Raw genomic sequence first — 24987 nt, 5'->3', positions numbered from 1 at the left:
AGGATGCGAGGCCACGGCGGGGAGGGGGGGCACCGGGCGTGGGGAGGCACTTTTCCTCTGCCCGGCAGCTCTGCGGGATCCCTGTCCCTGTGGCCAGCTGCTGCAGAGGCCAGTTGGAGCCGGCTGAAGAGGAGGAGGAGGTGGATTCTAGGACCCAGGTGAGCGAGCCCCGGGGACGCTGCAGTGCTCCGGGAGCCCGGCAGGCATGTATAGAGGGGAGGAGGGGCAGAGAGGCTGCTTTTGTCTGTTCGGCAGCCTGTTGCTCAGGGGAGGGGGCAGCCTGTTGCTGGCAGGGGGGTGGGGGGGCAGCGGGCGTGGGGAGGCACTTTTCCTCTGCCCGGCAGCTCTGCGGGACCCCAGTCGGAGCCGGCCCGAGGAGCAGGAGGATCCTAGGACCCAGGTGAGCGAGCCCCGGGAATGCTGCTGCGCATGTGCGGGAGTTGCCTCACCCCGTTCGTATCTAGGGATCCGACGTAAGTCGGATCCACGTAAGTCGGGGACTGCCTGTATAGGGAGAGCTTGGGTGTTTGGATCGTGTCGCTTCCAGGGGACAGATCTCTAGGGGCATCTCTAAGTCTTCCCTAGGCTGCCCGCTGCAAAGGTATCCTGTATCCTAGCAGTTAAAATCTGAGATGTAATAAGCTCTTCCTATAAGCTCTGGGGTGTCTGTCAGCCTGTTGGCTGCCCGCCGCAACGGGACCCCGGTCCTAGCGGTAAAAGACACGGACGTTAAACTTCTCGGGGCTCCTGTCAGTCTCTCCTAGACTGCCCACTGTGACAGGGCCTTGTGTCCCAGCAGTTAAAGACTTGGGTGTAACACACACACACACACACACACACACTGCCCTGACCATCGGCTGACAGGTGCTTGCAAGCATGGGAAGCTGTGAGTGTCTAGGCTCACAGCACATCAAATATCTAAACAGTAAGGGTGTCACAAGACAAAGGCAGACTGCAGGATCATATATCAAAGTGCCAAACTAAATCGGGGAACGAAAGTGGTCACAGTGGTAGCATCCGCAGTCAACAGTGAACTAAGAAGGTGGGATGTATTAGAAAGGGAGAAGGGTAGGCAGATATTTGAATCTCCTATCTCCCTCCTAATAAGGCAAAGTTGATCCCCTAAGATTTCTTCAGTCTGGCCACTCTCTATCCAAATGCCACCAGAACAGCCAAAAAGTAATGATTCATCCAAGTATACAAGAATCATGAAGTTTCAAATCTCATCCACTAAGATTGGGTCTTCTTCTGACAAAGAAAGGGCAACTAATCAGATGTAATAAGCCTTGATCCTCTCCAGAGATGATACCTCAGCTAGCATGTAATCCACTCGGGCAAATAATTGATTTCTGGATTCAAAGGTCCTATAGAAATATAAATTATATCCAAGCTTTCATTTCTGACCTTTGAGTTACGGCACACACTGGGAGGGAAGACATCCTCATTCAGAAAAATTCCAAAACAACTTGCAGCAATACGCTCAGGCAAATAAAAAGATCTGCCTTGCCCTTGTGGAGAGCATCATAGGCATGAAAGAATGGCTGACATGAAAGAGCAGCTCTTTTAACCAAACAGTAGGCAGAAGTAATCACCAAAGAAAACTTAAGTCAGTTAAAATCAAAAGACTCAAAAGAAGGTGCACATAGCTCTAGAAAAACTGCCATGTAAGAGAAAGAGAAAAGGGAGGAGTGACAGGCCTTAGGGCACCCAGACTAGGAAAACAGGATCAGGAGAGGAGATGCTATCATCTCTGGCAGAGCCACCTGAAGAGAAGCAGGAATGTGCTTCAAAAAGCTAAATTAGTCCCCATCATTTCATAAGTATAGTTGTAATTATTTTTTCCAATTTGCATTACTTTACATTTATCAATATTAAATTTCATTTTCCATTTTCTTGCCCAATCACTTAGTTTGGTGAGACCTTTGTAAAGCTCTTCACAGTCTGCTTTGGTCTTAGCTATCTCGAGCAGTTTGGTATCATCTACAAATTTTGCCACCTTACTGTTTACCCCTTCTTCTAGGTAGTTTTTAAATAAGTTGAATAGGATTGGTCCCAGGACAGACCCTTGGGGGACCCCACTCGTTACCTCTCTCCATTTGGAAAACTTACCATTTATTTCTATCCTTTGTTTCCTTTTAACCAGTTATCAATCCATAAGAGGACCTTCCCTCTTACCCCATGACAACTTACTTTGCTTAAGAGTCCTTGGTGAAGGACCTTGTCAAAGGCTTTCTGGAAATCGAAATACACTATATCCACTGGATCCCCTTTGTCCACATGTTTGTTGACCCCCTCAAAGAACTCTAGATTAGTAAGGCATGATTGCACTTTAGAGAAACCATGTTGACTTTCTTCCAACATATGATATTCATCCACGTGTCTGATAATTTTATTCTTTACTATAGTTTCAACTAATTTGCCCAGTACTGACTTTAGACTTAACTGACCTTGAGGAGGATGGCATACAAACTTATGCCAATGGGCATGCATGCATGCATGCATGTACACACATAACCAGTACTTTTTTTGTGATGGTACGCACAACAATTTTTTTAAAACCATCTGGCAACCCTAGTACCGGCACTTTTCTTTCTTTCTTTTTTTTTTAAACAATAAAAGCACTGCACATAACTATCCATATACATCAATACACACAGAAGAGTATCTGACATTGCAAATATTACCACATTTAAAAAAGCTTACTACCATGAGTATAATCTCAAGGAAAATGTAGTCAATTGAATAATTGACTGATAATAAACAGTGCCTCTTGGTAGAGTTTGCATATAAATTACTTTGCAACATTGAAATGTATTGAAAATTAGCAACTGACCTGAAATAGGTGTACTGTCAGATCTTTCTTCGGCACATATTTATTTTTGCTTTTACAAAGAGATGTCAGGGAGAAGGAAGAGATCAGGAGAATCAGGAAACCTGCCATAGTTCTATCAAAACAAATAAACAATTATTAAGATGTTCCACTTCTAAAAATTCTCACAGGAATGATTTTCCCAGGATTTTTCTCAGAAACAAAACTTAGTCATGTTATAAAATTACAGTTAGAAGCACTCAAAGTATCTTCAACCCATCTTGGGAAAACCAATATCCAGAGCCAACGGGTTAACATTAATGATATGACAGATGTTTTTTGAAGGCTTGTCATCCATAAACATTCACTGTAGCCTTCTTTTCTCTCTCTCTCTCTTAAGTCTTTGTTTTGTTTGTGTGTTTTGTTCATCATGTTAACGTAACACCCATCATTTTTGCTTTCTTTGAACTGCTTTCTTTGCAAGTCTATGAGTTGAATTACGAAGTTTTGTGATTTAAAGTAATTTGCTTCAAGGTCTTTTTGGTTTCATCAAGAAACTGCATTTAAATTATAATAAAGTAGTACACAGTCTGATTCTTACAGAAAGAATGTGTGATAATTTCTTTTTTCCATAAAAGATGGTTTTAAATCTCTTAAATAGATATCTAAGTTTTGTTTTATGTTACTATTATAAATATGAATGAAAATTAAAAGAACCTGACTAACAACAATGACAACTGAAGTTCTCGTTTGTTCAATGAGAAATTACTTAAAATTAGAATTTAAAAAGGAATAATATCAAAGTGCATTTGGATAAATGCTCTTTTTTAAGTTTGTCAGTGTTATTTACCATGTTTGCACCCAAATTAATATCCTCCTTCTATTAAGACCGGTATTTTCACATTTTCACTTTTTATTAAGTGAAAAAATTCTCTCCATGTGATATTATAGAATACTGTGCTAAGCAAATGGATGCAGCTTTCTTTAAAGTAATGAAGGAAAATAAAAGTCTATTCTCATTCATGAATAAATGAGGTCTCTATAATCACATTGTTAAATTCTGAATTTCAATATCTGTCTCAATTGGTTTTCAATAGTACAATTGCTCAAAGTGACTAAACTCAGCCTAAATTTGTGAATATTAAATGGAAAAATAAAGGGCTTTAATCAAAAAAATGTTCTTACACCAGAGAAATATTTGGCTCTCTTCCTACAACAGGCATCAAGGGAAACACTGCCAAGAGTAAACACAATAGAGTCCAACTCATCGTTGTTGCCTAAAACAAAGAAACAAACAGCATCATCTTTGGACATCATGTCTATAGACAAAATTTTACTGCAGAGAGAAAACATTTCTGTATTTGCTATAGTGAGCAATAGTATAGGTGTTTAACAACAGGCAGCCATTGGAATGAGGATAAACTGAAAATAACTGACATGGCCATTTATACCACAACACTTTGACCCTGGTTTAAGAAGCATTTAGACAATTACTGAAGTTCTACTGATATCACAAGGAATTAAAATTAATTCCTGGGGTGTCTGAGCAAATCTTCTGTGTCAGAAAATGGTGTTGGAAACTGATCAATAACTTGATGGAAATTAGCAAAAGGCAAGATGAGATCCCAATAAATATTATCATCACAGATGTATAATCATCACATCTACACTATTACTAATCAACAGAACAAAACCATTGTCTTAAATCAGGGATGGGGGAACTTTTTTCGGTCAGGGGCTGCTGACCCACAAAAAATAAAAATAAAATCAGTTGGGAGCTGCACACAAGTGAGAAGCAGAAAAACAAAACAAAAACAAAAACCCTCACTGACATGGCCCCCGACTGAGAAAACACTCCCCATATTCCTCTCCCACACCAGATCTTAGGGGGGCCTAGAGTAGTAGCTTGTGTATGCTCCAGGCCAGCAGGGAGTAGAGGGAAGCTGGAACACCAGTGCAGGCTCCCCAATGCTGGGGGGGGGGGGAGGGGGGGAGCACCCTGAGCCTCAGGGGCTGGATCCAGGAAAGCCGGGGGCCACATCCGGCCTTGGGTTCCCCACCCTGGATTAAACTGCCACATGGGGAGTTTTATACTGCAGAGAAAGACTCAGGAATCTCTCTCATTAGAATACAGAGAAAACAAGGCTATTTAGAGATGTCCTCATATGCTTTAAAATTAAATGTTGCTGTGGGTTTTGGATGAAGAAGGTTTCTGAATAAATTAAAAGTGATGGCTGACATTAAAGTTATGCTACCTGACTCCCACCCTACAGGAGCAGAGTTTTTGTTGGGAAGCATTAGTACAATAGCTGCTTCAGATATGAGACAAGGCACACTATTGGTTACTGTCAGAGAGACAGTGACAGAGGATCATAATGGCTATTTAAAAAAAAAATTGTCAAGAAATATTTGTATTTAGCAAATATCTATAAGTGTACAGTACTATGACTAATCACTGTAAGATTCCTTTAAAGATCTCAGTAATTATAAAACTACTATATTTTAGTAAAATATCTGTGGATGTTTCATGACTATTTTACTGGAATTTTAACCCACGCTCTTTTAATTACTATATCATAGAACGCAACAACTGTATACTGGTAACATTGAAGCTAATCTGAAAACAGGACAGCAGCATGACATAGCTAACAAATTGGTTGAGTTTTCTCAACCAATTTGTTAGCCCGTGGCAGTGAGGACAGGTTGAACCTCTCTAATCCAAAACTCTCCTGTCCTAGGCGGATGTCCACTTCTCATGGGGATGGCCAAGTTTCCCCGCAGTCCCATAAAGTTAGTTTACAGCCACCAGTCCTGGCTCTCAGTGTTCTGTGCTGTTATTTAGCTCTAATTTACCCTAAATATCCTCTACCAGCCCAGTAAGCAGTGGAAGTATTAGTAACGCTGCTAGACAATAATGACCTCCCATGGGCCGGAAAATTCTCTGGTTCATAACTGGTCAGTTCTGGAGGAACTAGAGAGGTTCAACATGTACCAAAAGCAATTAAGAATAGCTTTCAGTCACTTGCCATGGCAGCGCTTATCAGTCAGCACTCTTAGGCTACATTGAAACTACAATCTTCTTGCGGAAGAGCAAATGCAAATGGAGCGCTCATTTGCATATGTCAGGCTCTCATTTGCATTTCCTCTTCCTTTTCCTTTTGCACAAAAAGGCGCTGTCTACACAGAACCTTTTTCTGCAAAACCTCTTGCGCAAAAGGGAAAGGAAGAGGAAATGCAAATGAGAGCACGATATATGCAAATGAGCACTCCATTTGCATTTGCTCTTCCTCAAGAGGATCGTAGTTTAGACCTAGCCTAACTGCTTGACCTGTGAAGCTGTGACATCAATAGATCCAGGAAATGCGGCATTATCTTGTTCTGCTTGATGTCAGCCATTCTAATGAGGAGACCTGGAGGCCACAGTCCAAAAGAGATTAATTATTTATTAAAAGGCAATCTACTACTAATCAATCAAATGCCTTTTGGCAAGTCATTACTGTACCTTTGCCTGAGCCCACAGTCGTGTGATAAATGGCCAGCCAGCAAAAGCAATGAGACCAACAGTCAGGGTAGAGCGGTAGAAAAAGCTGAAAACCTAGTAAAAAATTTCAAGAAGAAAATGAGAAACAAACTTTAATGAAAGCCACATTTCTTTAAGCAGCTAAAAAGCTAGCAATGAGGTCCTTTATAAATACATAGTAATAAAGTACTTACTAATATTTCAATTCCCAGAGTACCAATTACTAAGAATCCAATAGACTGACCCAGAGGGAATGCCAAAAGCAATGGCACAAGGTCTTGAATAATTCTGAATCTGTTTAAGAAGATTGCACAGGATAATCACCATCTTTGGTTAAAACATATTAGACAGGACACTGCCTTAAATTAGAAGGTTAAAGAGCATAAGTGCTAAGAAGTAGCCCTCATTTTTCCCACTTTCACGACCATCAGAACTACATTCACTTGTATGGACTATTAAGTTTACAATATTTACCTTACATTCAGCATCTACTGAAACTGATGAAAAATTCAACAGCTTTGGCAAAAATATGCCTTGCTAGCTTTATTAGTATCAGGTTAAACAGGTCATTACTAAAGGCCAACAGGGAGCTTGTCCAATATGTTCTGAATAATGCTAACAGGTACCTGATGTTGGCAGAACTGTCAGTGTCAGGCAACAGACAACAACTGCAAACTTACAAGTATTTCCATAATTGACAGTATTTTTTTCAGCATAGGCCAAGACCATTAGCCAATTTTGCAGAAATAGAGCCTGATTCTTAATGGTGCCGAATATCCTCAATTGAGGAGAGGGGCGGAGAGTGTTGAACACTTTGGAGGACCATAGTTAGTTTGAAATTCACTGGGAAAAAAAGGAAAATTTTGTACAACTTTTGAAATAAGTTTCTGCATATTCTTTTCAATACATTGGGAACTTGCTCCAGGGGTTAGTCTCCAGAGGCACCTTCTCCCAAAACTTGCAATGGTATTTTGTTTTTGAAGGGTATGCGATTATTTTTACTGGTTAAAAATATTTCCTAATAGAAGAAGGATCTTCTAGAAGGGACAGAGATCACTATCAATTTGGAAATACCATTCTACCAGTTAAGGAGAGGTTAAACCAGTGTCCTACTATGTCCTAGAAATGAATACTTAAATTCAAAAGGAAGAAAAGTATTTCTCAATGACTTCTGCAAAATTTGATTGTCAACAAGGGAGGAGGGCAGAAGAGGAGTGAGATGGGTTTATGAAACAGCTGGTTTCTTTACTTACTCTTTCACAACAGCATACCATACTGGCACCGGTAACAGACAATATACGTAATACATCCAAGGACAGGTTTGAATCAGCAGGAGAAAAGCTATTAATACTCCAATTGCTGCAAACCCATACAAGAGGAGAACAGTAGATGCCTGAAATGTAAATGATTCAGATAAACATTTCTTAAACAATAATCTAATGTTTCAAACTCCAGAATATGGTTTCCCAGTTGCGTGATGCACAACACATCAAACATCAGTCCAGGAAAGAAGCTACTTTAATTTACAAGGCAGCTCAATGTAAGGTGTTTTCAGGCAACTCCCCTCCCCACACACACACACTTAGGAATAGCATTAGACATTTAAGACTAAATTTTCAAGTGAAAGAACTAAAATGGCACATGAAAAATACGTTTGCACAAACGGGTACATACAACACTGATATGTGCAAGCACAACAGACATTTGAAAACCAAAGGGAGCTGCAGTTACTTGGTACAGGCTGAACCTCCCAAATCCAGGACTCTCTGGTCCGGCAACATCTGGTCCAGCATGGCCACAGCTGTTGCTTGATCAAAGAGTACCAGAGGTTTTAGTGGGAGACAACATGGGAGCTCAGGAGCTCAGACTAGACCAAAAGTAGCTGTGCCAGAGCAGCTGGGGAGCCCCGACCTGGCTAGAGAACCCCTGACAACAACTGGGGAGCCCCCGTCCCAGCAGGGGAATCCTCAACATGAACTGGGCCAGGTAGCTGGGGAGTCCTGGCCCCAGACGAGGAACTCCTAGCTACAGAGGGGCTGCCAGTGGTGGAAGGCCCTGCCAGGGAACCTCCAGCAGCAGCAAGGCTGGTAGCAGCCAGGCGGCCCCTGTTGGAACCCTGGGAAACCCCTGGCGGCAGCGGGCCGGGGTGACTGGGCAGCACTGGCTGAGAGCATCCCGACTGAAGCAAGGCAGGCAGAGGCGGGCATCTGGGAATCATCCCAGGGAATCATCACCCATACCAGGACCGGCCCTAGCAGGGGGATGGGGTAATGGGGAATCCTGGGGAACACCCTGCGGCAGTGGGGCCATAGTGGCCAGGTCTCCCAGCTGGAAGCCCCAATGGATGCTGAGGGAGCATGCGGGCAGCAGCTTTGGAAGCCCCTTCCAGGCCAGCATTAGAGTGGCTGGGGTAGGGCAGGGAGGAGCCCAGGAGAAGCCCAGGAGTAGGCAGCCAGCAATGACCACCCCTGGTCTGGCAAACTCGCTGGTTCGGGACAGCTCAGATCCCAAGGGTGCCAGACCAGGGAGGTCCAACCTATATTCTGGAAAATAAGAAATTTAGATGTCTAAATATGCATTTAAGAGACTTTAGCATCCACATTTGCATAACATTTACTATGTTCAAATATTTCAACGTAAAATTCTATTTGCAAAACATTTGTTTGTGTAAGAAATTAGTGGGAGAAGAACCTACAGTAATCAAACTGTTACAATTCTTTAATTGCTATTGGAAAGCTTAACTGCCTTTTAAGGAACTACAGACTGATACTTCACAGCTTTCTCTTATGTGAGTAAGCTTTTCTGCCTAATGCAGGTCTGAAAAAAGAGGCTTCAAGTTAGCATTTTTTTTGTTAAAATTGATATATTTGGTATTAATCCTTTTTTTCTAAACCCTTTTAGGATTTTCATGTCCATACAAGAAAGAAATCAAGGGACATGGCTATTTTTATTGGCATTGTGATAGCTTCTAGAAGCTGCAGCCCCATTGTGCTAGCAACTGCAGAAACTCATTGCAAGGAAGATGAAGAGCTTACAATCGGACTATAGACAAGAAATGGCTATGGTAACTTCCTTAAAACTTTCCATACACAGCTAGCCCTGTGATGATTCACTGATTTAAAATAACTGGGCCACTACAAAGAATTGATAGCCTATCCCTAAAGAGAATATTCCTTTTAGTAGCAAGAGACAGAGCAGATTGTTTTATCAGGCTTATTTATTGCAAAACAAAGTACTTGTAAAAAAGAGAATTTAAAAAAAATATATAAAAAACTGTGATATACTCTTAGAAATTGATGAAATTTTCTAAACCAGTTGCCTATAACTAGAAGCCAGGTAGCTAGCATAAAACATTAATTCCTCTTCCATTTCCCTGTAATTGACATAAAACTTTATCTATCGAAAGTAATGGCAAGTATCAGATCTAAATGACTTTTAAAATAAAATATCTGGCATGTTACGTCTTATTAAATTAGGATAAAATATGTCACATTGAAAGCTGACCAAATGCAACTAGCTTATTATATATCTTTTGGTTCAACTACTTGTTCCCAAATTGCAGATGAAAGGAGATTTACATTGTGTATGGATGTTTAAAAATAGGGAAAAAACCCAAAGCTACCTGTTCTGTAACAGGTGTTCTTTGAGATGGGTTGTTCATGTTCTTTCCACAGTAGGTGTAAGTGTTCACCACATGCACCAGTGCTAGAAGGTTTTTTCCCTTAGCAGTACTCATAGACAAGCACGCCTAGCAGCTGCTGGAGTAGCACCACCTTGGTGCAGTAATAAGGGGTGCTACGTGTTCCCTCCTTCTCTCAGTTCCTTCTTGCTGGAAACTAACAGTTGGGAAGAAGGACAGGACCATAAAATGGAAATGAGCAACATAGCTCAAAGAACACCACTTGTGGAATAGATAACTATCCCTTCTTTTTCAAGTGATTGCTCATGTGCCGTTCACAGTAGGGATTCCCAAGTAGTATCCACCTGCAGGTGCACAGGAGTTCAGGGATGAGTAGGGAGCAGCACAGCTCTGGCATACAAGCATCATCCCTAGTCTGGGTGATGATGGCATAATAAGTAGTGAATGTGTGCACAGATGACCGTGTGGTTGCCTGACAAATGTCCTGGATCAGTGTGAGAGCCAGGAACACTGCTGAAAAGATCTGCACCCTGGTTAAAGGAGCTCTCAGAATTGGCAGCAGGGGGACCTCAGTTCTGTCATAGCAGATGTAGATGCACAAGGTGATCCAGTTCGAAATTCTCTGCATGGAGATGAGCTGGCACCTCATCTGCTCTGCTGTAGAGACAAACAGTTGGGTAGAGTTCAGAATGGTTTAGTCTCATCTAAGTAAAAGGCCAAGGCCCTTCTCATATCCAACAGGTGAAGGCATCTCTCCCAACTCAATGTGTGTGGTCTACGGTAGAGGACTGGAGGAAAGATGTCCTCGTTCATGTGAAAAGTGGACACCAATTAAAGGAAAAAGGCTGCGTGTGGCTGGAGTTAGATCTTGTCCTCGTGGAAGACCCATGTACAGTGGTTTGGAGATCAATGCGTGAAGTTCAGAGCTGTTACCTCTCAAGAGAGAGATCTTGGAATTACTGTGGCTAGTTCTTTGAAAACATCCACTCAATGTGTAGCAGCAGTCAAAAAAGCAAACAGAATGTTATGGATCATTAAGCAAGGGATATAGAATAAGACAGACAATATCTTATTGCCTCTGTATAAAACCATGGTACGCCCACATCATGAATACTGTGTACACATGTGGTTGCCTCATCTCAAAAAGAAATACTGGCTTTGGAAAAAGTTCAGAAAAGGGCAACAAAAACAATTAGGGGTATAGAACAGCTGCCAGGTGAGGAGACATTAATAAAACTGGGACTTTTCAGTTTGGAAAAGAAACTAGTAAGGGTGGGGGTTTTACAGAGGCCTATAAAATTATTATTTGTGCAGAAAAGTGAACAAAGAAGAGTTACTTACTCCTTCCCATAACACCAGAACTAGGGGGTCACCAAATGAAATTAACAAGTAGCGGGTTTAACACACACAAAAGGAAGTACTTCTTCACACACGGCATAGTCAACCTGTGGAACTCCTTGCCAGAGGATGTTATGAAGTTCAAAACTATAATAGGATTCAAAAAAGAGCTAGATAAATTTATAAATCCCTCAGTGGCTATTAGCCAGGATTGGCAGGAATGGCGTCCATAGCCACTGTTTGTCAGGAGCTAGGAATGAATCACTGAATTATTATCTGTTTTTTTCTTTCCCTTTGGGGCACCTGGCATTGGCCACTGTCAGAAGAAAGGATACTGGGATAAATGGACCTTGAATCTGACCTAGTATGGCCGTTCTTATGACTCGTCTGGCCAGTGTTATAGCCACAAGGAAGGTGGCTTTTCAGGACAGATGGGACCAGGAGCACATGGCCAGAGGCTCAAAGTGAGCCTGGCCAGGACTAAAGTTCAGATCCCACTGACAATGGGGGACCTGATCTGAGGTAAGATTTACTTCAGGGACATTGAAAAATCTGGCCACCATGTCATGAGAGATAACATTGTGGACCAAGGGGTGAAAGGCAGAAATGGTCACCAGATGCACATTGAGCAAGGAATGTGCTAGACCCTGGGTTTTTAGGTGGAGCAGATAATTCAGTATTGATTGGATCATAGCAACTGAAGGGGAGATGTCACAATCAGCTGCCCAATCTGAGAACCTCATCCATTTAACCAGGTAGATTTGACAGGTCAAAGGTTTTGTGCTTCTGAGGATGTGGTAGATACCTCCAGACAGGTCTATTCTTCTGAGTTCAGCCACACAACTCACACGAGGTAGAGGGTCATGAAGCTGGGATGTAGGAGGCAACTGTGGTGCTAGAATAAGAGGCCCTGTCAATCATACCACTAGGTTTGACAGGGTCCCAAACCAATGCTGCCTAAGGCACATGGAGGCAATAATGATGATTCAGGTCCTGTCCTTGTTTATTTTCTGCAGAACCTTGCTGATGAGCACGATTGTGGAAAATGCATACAGCAGATCTCCTGTCCAATACAAGAAGGCGGCATCAGACAGAGAGCCCTCGTCCAGGCTCTGTGCAGAGCAGGACTGAACGCCCCACTTCCAGAAGATCTCAGAAGCCACTCACAATGAGAAGAGAATTCTAGATGTAGCGATGAGAAGAGAATTCTAGATGTAGCGATGAGAAGAGAATTCTAGATGTAGCGATACACCAGGGAGTTCTGGATGCCTGGAAGGTGAAAAGCTTCCACGTTAATGTTGCGGCTGACACAGAAGTTCCACAGACTGAGGGCTTCCTAGAAGAGTGCTGAAGGACAGTCTCTCCCTTGCTGCCTGTTGGTGTAAAACATCAACACTGTGTTGTATGTGAGGAATCTGACCACTCTACCTGCCAGTTGAGCTCAGAAAGCCCTGTCTTTGATGTCCAGTGCCACCTTGTCTGGAGACCACAGGCCTTGGGTCTTGATGTTCCTGCCTCCCAAGTTCTGACATGTCTGATACTAGTTTAACTGTGGGAAATCCCTTTTGAATGGGACCTGATGCTGCTGACCCAGATGCAGTACCATCGGTACAGTAGGTCCTGCTGCAAAGGGAGGTATGGTGGCTCTTGTGGGCCTACAACTGACCCGAGACTATGATGCTGTTGACCACTATATAGGTAAACAGTTCCCAGGTAGCTGAGTTGAGAGCAGTGCCGTGCCTGTGACCCCAAGTTCAGTGACAATGACTTTGTCCACCACTAAGAATGGCTGCAATGGCCCAAATGGCTACATCCAGCAGATTTTCAATGGCCAGTGGCCAGCAATCTGTGTCATTGGCTGTGTGAATGGTGCCACAACGGTGACAGGTATTACAACGTGGAGCAAGTTTATAGCAATGCTTATATGCACCCGACCTCGACCACTGTTCCCTTGAGCAATAACATGGGCAGTACCAAAGGATCGGGGATCTTTGGTACCGATGCCCTTGTTCACCAAAGGCTTGTACCCCCTGCCAGAGAGCCATGCTGGGAATTCCTCTATCAGGTTGGCAGCCCAGACAGAGGAATCAGTAGGGCTTTGCTTCACAGTTTGGCTCGCATCAAGAGTGTGCTGGGGACTGATGCCTGGACCCTTCCCTTGGCAGGATTCAGTGCCCTTAGGCAGAGACCCCACAGGCCTGCGTGCAGGCTTTCCCTGTGACTGGGGAGCTGCAGGAACCTGGGTGGCCAGCATGGACAGAATCAGTGTCTTACGCTGCCTGGAGGGCTTCTGCTGAGGAGGGCACCTATATCTGGGTGGGGCCAGGGTTCCCTGTAAGCTGTGTGCTTGAGCGGCCACTCAGGAGCGATTCAAATGCTGCCCAGCTGATTAGCACAGTGCCCATAGCCAGCAGCATGTGTTTCTACTGGTGGTGCACATAACAAAATGTATTCTGCTCATGGATGGAAAAAATTAGAGGGAACATTGGCTGGAGGTCCTGCTAACCTCCAGGGAGACCTGTGCAGATTGGGCTGGGTTACTCCACTCAACAGTACCTGAAGCCCACAAGCCTGAGAGCTGCCTGACATGGGTCTTTGCTTGCCCCCAGATCTATCCCATTGTTTGCAGGAGGATGGTGAGCAGCCCCAGCAGTGCCACAGTCCTGTCGGGACACTCTTCACTGAAACTACAGTGCTCGGTGCTGAATCGGATCTGCGCACCGGTGCCAGAGTTAGGGCTGACTACATAAGAAAGGCACAGAGATGAACGACTATCTCCTTTCTGGTCCTTAACTTGAAGGACTTGCGGATCTTGCACTTGTCACTAACATGACTTTTGTCCAAGCAGCGCAAGTAACATTTTTGCAGGTCATTCACTGACATGGGCCATTTGCATGTGTGTTAGAATTTGAACCCTAGGGCATGGTGCATACCCCAGCCCATGCAGAGTCCGGAAAGGAATGACAAGTCATTAACAATCGAGGTACTACATTACTAAGGACTATGTACACAAAAACAAGGAAAATCAGTACAATAAATACTAAGGCTACAGCAGGAAGCTGGAGCAAAGGCAGTTCTGTGCACCCTCATTGGCAGCATAAGGGAACTAAGGGTGGGGGGAGAATGCAATGCCCCTTATACCATGCCGTGGAGGTGCCACTCCAGCAGTTAGAGGCGCTCCTCTATGGGTACTGCTAAGGGGAAAAAAACCTTCTGGCACCAGTGCACATGATGAGTACACATACCTACTCTGGAATGCACATGACCAACAACTTGAAGAAGAATGGATTCTTCTTCTAGATTTCTTCCAAAGTGAAATAACACATTGTTTTAAGGGGAAGTGCTTTCATGAGAAACATATTTTAAAACTGAGATGGTTAACATAAAGAATCCTATTTGCTAGGCAGAGTCTAAAATCAACATCTGTAAGATCATAAAACTGTGAGATGGGTGGCTTATTTGCTCACTATAGTCTGTTACACAGAACAATTTCTTCACGTAGTTTTGATACTAGCCATAAAGCTAATTAATTTATGGTGGAAAGCAGAGATCTCACCAATCAATCAGTAATTGTAGGCCTGAACTGAAGGAAATGGTTCTACTGGAAAAAGTATGTGAAGATCTGCAGACTAAGGACACAGAAGGCATATCTTCTTCTAGAGACACTAAATATAAAATCTGACTTCATTTGAATGAACTCATAAAAATATGGTAACGACAATAGCCAGGTTTCATTTCTAAATCCATTTTACACGGATTAAAAAAAAATAGTAGCATACTTTCATTTAAAAGTGTTATCCACATTATATTAATCTATAATGAATGGTTTGGAACATTTTCTTAGATACTTGATCACAACAATATTTTGAAAGTTATATAGTATTGTATTTCTTAATGTTTTCCATTTTGTTTTATAATTTTTTTTAAATGCTAAGAATCTCTTTTTAGTCCAGACAGTAAAAGGTCTGCGTTTTATCACTATTGGAATTTTCTCACAGTAATTTACTAGAAATAGTAAAGATGCTAATTGAGTACTGATCTTCATTTACATTAAAAATTAAACATGTCCTTTTATTCTGAAATATGAAAGATTTTTAGAAGGCTTTAATCTTCTTTTAGTAAAACTCTCCGTTCACCTTTACATATTAAAAGACTTTTCTATTCCTGATGATTAACTGAAAAAGATTATTTCCTAAGGCAGCAGTCACCAACCAGTAGATCAGCATCTACCAGTAGATCTTGGAGATCTTGGAACGAGGTGTACCAGTAGTTCGAATTAGAGAGCCTAATTCGAACTACCTACTCCGTGCCACGTGTAGCCACGGGCACGGAGTCCGCACTAAAGGGGATTTTAAAATGGCGGCGCCTGGCAAGATGCAAATGAAGCCCGGGATATTTAAATCCTTGGCTTCATTTGCAACTTCAAATGCCTACATTAGCCACCCTAGTTCGAACTAGGGTGGCAGTGTAGACATACCCCAAGAAACTTTAGTTGTGAACAGATTACATGCTTTGCAAATGCCAAGATGGAATTTTCTGCTTCAGAAGAATCCAATTTTAAATTGTAACAGAGGGGGGGAAAAAGAAATTAAATGTAAGTGATTTTCTTATTGCCTTTAATATAAAGAAAAAGGAAAAATAATAATGTACATCTAAAGTCTGGATTAATGATCACAAGTTATTTTAATGTTAAAATTAGAATTAAGGGCTAATATGTATTTACACAGTTATGTTCTTTTAATATTAAGCCAAGGAGAAGTTACTTTATATTCTCCAACTGTCACTAACATTAAATTAGAAAAGCCAATATTAGAGAGAATTCCCCATCACCAATTAAAGCCTTTATATCTAAATACTTTACCCATGTATGTGGAAAGAAATGTGTGAGTATGGTATCAGAATGTGACTGAGCAAAATACAGGTAGTTTTCCTTTAATGCAAGTATACTATATTTCTAACACAGGGTCATGAATGATAATCTGTGGGAAATACTGAAAACGCAGAACCTATGACTAAAGTTAATATCACTACAGTAATATTAAAAATGAACAAAAGAAATCTACTAAAAAGAGGGGAAAGAGCAGCGTCATGGAAAGGTTAACAGAGTCTCCACTGACATGTAGACTGACCTAATTAAATATGGATATTTAGTCTATATTTCTTGATGTTAATGAAACTATGTCCATGTCACCACAATTGCAATGAACTACAAACCTACTGAGACCAGAAGCAATGGGATATCCAGTTCATCTCCTCATACATTACACAATGGCCCGTCTTTTCAGATATCTGAACCGTACTTGCAGGACAAGAAGATTTCTCCCAATCCACAAGTAGTTCCTATTGGCAAAAATCTTTTACTTCAGCTTTGCTTATGGGGTAATCAAGGGACCTACTGTTTTTATACAAATGGTACAATGCCATGCATAAATTGCTGATAATTAGACAGCAATATCATTTCATGTTTTAACCTACCTTATTATCCTGGGTACTCTTAGTCAGATTAGTGTGTGTCTTGACAATCAACAAAATCACATAAGATGTCCAGCCCACAAAACCCATAACAACACTTATGCCCAAGAATAATCTGTCGTAAGTATGGTAATATGACAGTCCTTCCAAAGCAAGGCTAATCAGGGTTTTGCAAAGAGATACCTTCAGAGAAAACAGAACATATGTCACAACAATGTATAACATCATCATCCTGAATACACTCAAAAAGAAACTTACCAAGAAAACACATTGCAAAGAAAAGTTGGCGTACAGTAACTGGAATTCTATAAGATGTGTCTACATACTATAATCTTGGTGAACATGCACCCCGTACATTAGAGATTATAGTCTTTTGGCTATCATACACATTGGGAGCATTCATGAGCTGTAGACATTTTCCTCCCATACTAAGGACATAAATGACAGTGTAGACTCAACTGCTATTCTGTTCCTCCATCGCCACAGAATCTAGATGTTTGAGAATTCTGTTGTAGGGGGGAAGGTGGGCAGGTCATGGAATACGTGGACAACACACCTTGAACTCCAGCTACTGTTAAATAAGTTTTTTTCCTCAATTGCTTGTCCACAAATATTCCATTCTTGGTGAACCTTTAAGCAGTACCCTGGTGTCAAGAGGAGAATGTTGCTGGTTGCTTCTAGGGCGCATCATGGGCTGAGGTGCCAGGAAAGGCAGGAAGCCTTTCTTAGCACCCACGTTACACTGCTGACCAGGAGCTGCACAAGGTAAGCCCCTCCAGCCATGAGCCCCCCGCCTCCTCCACCCCCCGCTGCGGCCTCCTCCTATAACCCAAAGCTCTCATCCTCTTCGACTGGCTCAGGAGAAAAAAGTTTGAAAATCGCCACACTAGAACATATATCTACTCCTGAACCTATGCAATCTCCAGGTATGTAAAAGCACTCAACTTTCTTTCAGATGCATACAACTTTAAGAAGAACCCCCAGAGAATATGTACAGGATCCTCCCCAGCTGGGAGTCCAGGTTGGGGTATGGAGACTCCTTTGGCTGGAAGCAGTGAAGTGTCTTAGACCTCGTTTGACTAGGAAATCTCAAAAGGGATGTGCCCCTTTTCTTCCCGGAGGAACAATACTCTTTACTCTCTGAAAACCCCACTTTTTCAGTTCTATAGGCCACCCTCACCATAAGTCCAAGATAAGTCCCAAAACACTTGGACTTATAGTGAACAACTTAAAAGCAGGGAATTTTTTCCCATGACTAACCTCCATTTGTGCAAATTTGTGTGTGTGAGACTTAAGAGTGAGAAATGTGAGGACAAGCATCAATGTCATTAGTGCAAAATGGAAAAATGGATGTATATTGTGATGACTTATAGCAGGGATGCCCTGTACTCAAATCTGAAGCTAGGCTAGCGTTTGATGATGAAGACTGGGAACTAGTGGAACTCACAGGGGCATGTTCTGGACTGAGGTGGAACTTGTCTAGAGGGATCTGCCCCATCTAATTTAGAGGTCAGCTGCATAAAGCAGTCTAATAAAAACGTTAGGCATGACTCTCTCTCCTTCAAAGACCTTTCAGAAAAGGATCTACAAGCTTTGTTGGAGATGTGAGCTTCCCAAAGACTAAAGGCAACTCAACTGATGTGCCCATTGCTGATTGGTTCTGCTGCCTGACAAGAGGGCAACACTTAAAAGTGACTTAGGATAAGACATCCATAAGGCTCAATTCAAGAAGTTCCATAACAGAGTAAAATAAGAAGCTTCAGGGAGTAGCCGAGTTAGTCTGTACAGAAAAAAACAACAAATGGTCTGGTAGCACTTTATAGACTAACGAAACACGCAGATGGTATCATGAGCTTTCGTGGGCACAGCCCACTTCTTCAGATGACCAGAGTATTGAGTATTCTGGTCATCAGAAGAAGTGGACTGTGCCCACGAAAGCTCATGATACCATCTACATGTTTTGTTAATCTATAAAGTGCTACCAGAGTAAAATAAAAACAACATTGTTAAACAACCAAAACCAACAAATCTATTTGATGGGCAAAGTATCCTAACTAAAACTACTCCTAACTACACTAATATATAAACAAATGTTTACAAAAGGACGGTGAAAAAATTGCAGAGACCGGATACTGAGGAGCTCCAGCTAACAGCTAAGATTCTCAAGAAGGAACTGAATGGCAATTAGACCTGTTTATGCTCTTGATACAGGACCATGAGGATATCCAGGGAGCATGCATGACCCCAGGAGACATTGATGGTCAAAAGAGTCTGATCTCAACTACATGCATACCAAGAGTAGACTACATATGGACGAGGTCTTGAAAAGGAACTTCAAGGCTCTGCTGCTGAATGGAAAAAAAGGACTTATTTCCTTGAAGCAGCCAAGAGAGTGTATCAAATGGAGGCCTCTACAGGATGATTTCACATTTTGTTTGCACTGGAATAAGTTAACTGGCTTCAGGTGAGCTACTTTTTATTTACAACGATGTACATGACAAGAGAATCAGACCCAAAACCTAAATAAAATTCTAACTGTTCTCTATGTAAAAACTTTGAACTCCTGGAAAACGTATTAGTAAGAAGGGCAAAATCACAGAACATAATAAAATTATGTTTTCACATATTGTCAGGTAAATTTGATTTTATAAAATAGACATTTTCATGCACTTTTTCAAAATAAAATAAGCACTCAGTGTCAACTAGTTATTGCCTGGTTCTTCCATGTACCAGTTAAATCTACAAATTATGGAGAAGTTAAAATAAAACAGCTGGCTCAGGAGAGGGGGAAAAACAAACAGATTTGTGATTAGAATAAGTTATTTTTCCTAGCTATGCTGCTGGTTCAATGGGCGATCCTTAACACTGCTGTCAAGTTCCCATCTATAAATGACCTTTACCCACTGTATCTCATAAGAGTGACATAAGGTGATATCCACAGAGTTGGCTGAAATCCTTGATAAGGTACTACATTTTTTTTCAGATCAGAGCACAAAAAACCCACAACATCTCATAAAACATTGAGCCAAATTCATTCACAGTGGAACTGACTGTATCGATATCAAAAGAACTACACCATGAATAAATGTGGTTCATTTAGCTAGAAACATTAGCAACAAAAACAAAAGATTTTAAAATATGAAATAGTCACTTAATAAGCAATCAAAATTACTGTTTTGAATTTAATGAATAAGAAAGTGTGAGGCTATGGAGACTCACAATACGATTCATTTTATGTTAGCAAAAGATGAGTCAATAAAGGAACCCCCCCTCCTCCCCCCAGGAAACTACCAAATAGAAAAATAGAAAAAAAAGAAGACTGAAGTCCAAGATTTAGTCTAGGTTTTCAAACATTTGTCATTTTATAGTGACGATTCACTTACCACCTCGTGATATTTTTCCTGATGAAGATAAGATCTTGCTTTTCTTAAAATGTTTATCTGTTCAGTATCTGAAAGCAACCTGTATAAAAATACAAAGGTCCTTTAAAAATGTTACTTTTTTGGTGGGAGGGATCAGGAGCATGGAGAAAAAGAATGCATCTATTTAGGAACCTTAAAGTAGACTCACTAGGCAGTCAGTTAAAAGTGTGCCTCATACGCCAAAAAACCTAAGCAATTTTATCAAAGCACAGGATGTCCTGAGCTATTTCTCTACCTGCATGACCATGAATTAGTAAATTATGTTGATACTGAATTCATTTTGAGAAACTATTTTCTTCATTTAGAACTTCCACCTAAATGTGTAGGTGGATGCACCATTTGCATCAAATCCATTATTACTGTTCCTGGCTGGGAACACTGCCAAAACTGGCTGTATGGCTGCTACAGACACATCTTTAAATTGCATGCCCTTCAAAGCAGGGATTGTTACTTTTGTGCATTTAAATTCTGTATCAATTATAATGGGGGCTGAATCCCATCTGGGGGCCTTTGTGCTTTATACCCCACCTCCTTACCTCCAGTGGGTCCCTTATCCCCCCCTTTCTAATGCGGGAACTAGCTCCATTCTTGGGGCGGCCTGTGTTGGTTGTGTGCTTTATACCCCACCTAGTATTTATATTCACTTAGAAAGACAGTGATCCTCCAATGTGGCCTAAAAACTGCAGGTGAAATACAAACCACACTGAAGTCAATGGCAAAACTCTCAATGATTTCAGTGGAGCCAGCACTCCACCCTAGTCTTCCTGGGAACTTCCTAGCTGCAGCAAGAGACACAATAGAAAAGAGGGAACAGAATGGGATGGAGCAGAGTGAGATCTAGCTCATATTTTTCCAGGATGGAACACTGCAATGGAGCAGAGATCTTCCATGCCTGATCACTGCACCCCCTCCCCCCCTAGCTTTTATTATTTAATGAACTTCCTGGTGTGTTCTGCCATGCTGCTTCATTTGAGTCTGGTGTGAGCAGTATCCCAAAATGTACTACACATAACAAAAGTAAACAGAAAGTCTCTGCAGTCCCCGCAGATGCAAAGGAACTAACATTCCAGCTATGACTGAATACAGAGAATCTAAGGAATGGAAAAGAAAAGCAGCTACAAGCACAAAATGCCTTGACATTATAGATGCCACCCAATCAGGTCAGGATCTACAGTGCAGGATCTAAGGAAGACCATCTATGTGGGTGAAAATTAGTAAAATCAGGTAGAAAGAATGGAGAATATTGGGGAGAGGAGAAAGAGGTAGTTGTATTGGAAAATGAGTTGATTTAATGTCCTTATTAAGTCTGTTTTGAAATCCTGGGAAATAAGCAGTAAAGAGAACCACTTCTGTCCTTTATACACATTCATAAAATACTCCTCTGAAAGTGCACATACAGCTTTGTAAGATGTTATGTCGTGGGGAGTTTCACAGCATAGGAAGAAATCAGTGGAAAGGCAGAGAGCTGGAGTAGGTGCAAGTGTCCATTTTATTGCATAGCACAGAACAACAAGATCTATATCTACAACCCAATATACAACATAAGACATTGAGACTTTACAGAAAAAAATAACCACCACACCATTCCCAGGGGGTATACAGCAATTTGGGTGCTCACAGAATTATAATAGCCAGATTTTAGATTGTAACATCTGGCTATACTCAAAAGACCCGAGCATTGTCTATTAGAGTAGCAGCTTTCTGTGGTTGTTAACTATATTCATGACAGTCTTTTCCAATATCTGACATATACTAAGTTGTTGGACAGGGATTACTAAAAGAGACTAAAAAGTTTATCTTCACATTGGGGTTAAGATTTAACAATCTGGAATGTATACTGAATAGCTTTTCTTGCTAATCTTGATGTATGTCTAATAAATTCTCATATGATATGCACTTTCATTTATTTTTATAGCTATACTACTCTCTGCCTATTTTATCCAGGTCATCTTCAACTTTAAAAATGAATAAGTTAAAAAGGCATTCTTTTAATCTTTTATTTTTAAATTTCACTGTAGATCATCCCATAGAGTCATTTAGCCTATAATTATTCTTTAATTCTCAGTGAATAACTTTATTATTAATGAAATTGCTATGTTCTTTGCCTTTTTCTTCCTTCCTAGATGACAGCTCCCATGATCTTCTGCATATGGAACAGGTACCATAGTATAAATGGAGCCTTCAATAAGTACAATTTTTGTACATCAGTGCAGAATGCAGTAATTTTGTAGAAATAGGGTAACATTCATAAGTTCATTCTTAATTTTTAATGGGCTTACTAAAACAACATACCCTAAATATTACCCCACTTCTGCATAAATGTTTTTATAAGACATCAAACACTTTTTACTGAAGTATCAATGAAGACATTTCAAATAAATTTGGAGGCAATTTGAAGTTGGTGCAGTCCTGCAACTGACTGGCTGCTGGTGTACTCGCCCATATGCTTGTGTGGCACCTCATCTATTTAAATGAGACTCTGCATGAATGCAGGGTGACATTCACAAGGAGCCAGTTGAAAAAAAAAATCAGGGTTGTGAGAAGCAATGGAAATAAATATAATGGATTATACAGAGAAAAATTTGCAGGGGCAAAACTTAAACAATGAATAGTCTAGCAGACCTTAAAGAGTAATAAAACATGTAAATGGTATCATGAGCTTTTGTGGGCATGTTTTGTTAGTCTTTAAGATGCTGCTAGACTATTCATTGTTTAAGTTTTTCCAGGTACAGACTAAGTTGGCTACCCCTCTGAAGCTTTTGAACATGCAGGGGCAGTAATTTACTAAAAAGCTAACAATACAAGGAAGGTATTTTAGATAAGGAACTCAGGACAAAAAATAGTAATGCAATATATGAATGAAGAAAAGAGATCAAGTTTGGGTAGGGTTAGGGATGAATAAGTACTATGATTAGTTTTAACAGAGCTTAATACATGAAGGATTTCAGTCCAAAACAACAAATAGCACAGAATCATCTGATCTCAGGAGATTTCCACCATTGGGAGCCAAAGTTCATGGGAAATGCTGATGTTGAAGCAGAATCTGAACATGAACTGGAAAATGAGTCAATCTGGTTTTGGAAAGACTAGAAATCAAAACCACAGGATGGATTCAGATCTGGGAATTCAAAGCCACATATCCCCGAGCCATGCCCCCGGTTTTTAAGGGGTTCAGAATCAAAACATTTTGGCTAAAATCTGACTTTCAAGTTTTTCCTACACACTTCTGTCATGCATATACTGTAATGAATATACATGTATTCTGCATGCTTTTATTGTTTACTTTCTCCTTTTATTATAAAGGAATTTATTTTAATATTGTTCAAGTAGCCTAACAAGTGACTTGTTTAGAAAAAAAACATTGAGAAATTGAAAAAAAAAAACAAGTTAAAATATATAAGCTTACTATAGTGGGCCTAGCTACCAACAGCAAGCCCATACCTTCCACAAACTAAAATGAATAGAGACAATAGGACATCAGTTAACTCCTTTTCAAAAAATTAACTGAAAGGTCAAATTAATACAGAAGAAAACTGATTTTTATTCTTTCCCATGAATTAACAAAAACAGAACATGCAAAAGAGAGTAAGAGCAGTGGATTCATTCTTTCCTCCCCTCTTCTCCAATGTTTTTGGGAAGAATGAGACCTGCTATCACACATTCCTGTAGCAAAAAACACTGACCCTTAATCGCATGAAAATGAGAGCTGATAGGTCACTGTACATGTGTACTAGAATAAGGTCTAGAAAGAGCTGAGATTATGGTCCCCTGAAAACACACGCGCGCGCGCTTCTTCCGCCTGTATAAACACAATTCATCAAGAAACAAAACAGCTGGACTAACTGTGCAATTACTTGTAAACTGTCCCTAAAGAGATGTTAGCTACTCTTGCCATGAGTATCCCTGACAAATTTAATATTTCCACCACATCATTAATATCTCACATAAAGAATGGTGCTTAACAACATTAATACTATGTTGTGATGAAATGAAGCTACTGTTGTTTTCTCAAGGGGCCTCTGTCTGATGAATCACTGATCGCCATCTATCCATATTCTACACAGGAAACCAGCTCAAATAGCATAATTCTGTTTATGTAACAGAGAGCAATCAAGCTATGAAATAAAATGCAAGAAAAGGAGATAACTTACAAGTGCAGGTGGATACACAATTTCTGAAAAGCTTATTTTGTTATACCTGTTTGTTATTTACTTGTTATGTACATCATTATTGTACAACAGATATTCCAGAATTAGGCTAAAAATAAAACCCCGTAGATTCAGTACCTGTAGTAAAGCAATAATAAGAGGACCTTGAATTTAACAATGAATGAATGACATGACAGTCTCATAGAATACGGAAAGAAGTTAGTGGAATGGTTTCCTTTACAGCAGCTACTCTTTTGACATTGGGGGTATGTCTTCACTACATAATTAAAGCGATTGGCAGTGGTTTAGCTTAGCTCAGCTGTGAGTGTCCCCACAGCAAAGGTCTACTCAGGTTACTGGGTCTTCACTGCCTCTTCACTTACTCACGTGTGTCTGTATATTCAAGGCTCTTTTAGCAGAGATGCTTTTGGATTCTTTCCCAGTCAACTAAGTCAACTGTGGGAGAACCTGTCCATCTTTCAGATCAGCGACGGATCAGCATTTGAGTGATTTCCCTTGCATTCTCACTGAAAAGTGGGCAGGTCCCTCCTAGCTCAAGTTAATCTGTAGGGGTACGTCTACACATCAAAGTTAATTTGAAATAACAGCCGTTATTTCGAATTAACTTTTCTAGCGTC

General features: G+C 40.9%; 1 protein-coding gene and 1 long non-coding RNA gene across 8 annotated transcripts in view; one reads left to right on the top strand and one right to left on the bottom strand.

Moving 5' to 3' along the window:
• Positions 1–15152, top strand: part of LOC142827196 (uncharacterized) — a 92318-nt gene extending 77166 nt beyond the window's left edge. Inside the window, exons 3-5 of one of the 2 annotated variants that reach the window (XR_012901715.1) lie at positions 9231–9393; positions 11631–11829; positions 12324–15152. This is a non-coding gene — a long non-coding RNA (uncharacterized LOC142827196). The remainder of the gene's footprint in view (positions 1–9230; positions 9394–11630; positions 11830–12323) is intronic. The other variant, XR_012901716.1, reaches the window with a different exon arrangement.
• The window catches only part of PIGN (phosphatidylinositol glycan anchor biosynthesis class N), a 165545-nt gene that overhangs the window by 52497 nt on the left and 88061 nt on the right, over positions 1–24987 (bottom strand). For all 6 annotated transcript variants that reach the window (XM_075921388.1, XM_075921390.1, XM_075921393.1 and 3 more), the window contains 7 exons: positions 20163–20241; positions 16783–16962; positions 7583–7722; positions 6524–6623; positions 6312–6404; positions 3995–4086; positions 2834–2945 (listed from right to left, as the gene is read on the bottom strand). In XM_075921388.1, the coding sequence (XP_075777503.1) occupies positions 2834–2945; positions 3995–4086; positions 6312–6404; positions 6524–6623; positions 7583–7722; positions 16783–16962; positions 20163–20241 (796 nt within the window). The remainder of the gene's footprint in view (positions 1–2833; positions 2946–3994; positions 4087–6311; positions 6405–6523; positions 6624–7582; positions 7723–16782; positions 16963–20162; positions 20242–24987) is intronic.

The sequence above is a fragment of the Pelodiscus sinensis genome, chromosome 2 (genome assembly GCF_049634645.1).
Source record: "Pelodiscus sinensis isolate JC-2024 chromosome 2, ASM4963464v1, whole genome shotgun sequence".
Classification (NCBI taxonomy): Eukaryota; Metazoa; Chordata; order Testudines; family Trionychidae; genus Pelodiscus; species Pelodiscus sinensis.
This window is presented reverse-complemented; position numbering and strand designations above follow the sequence as displayed.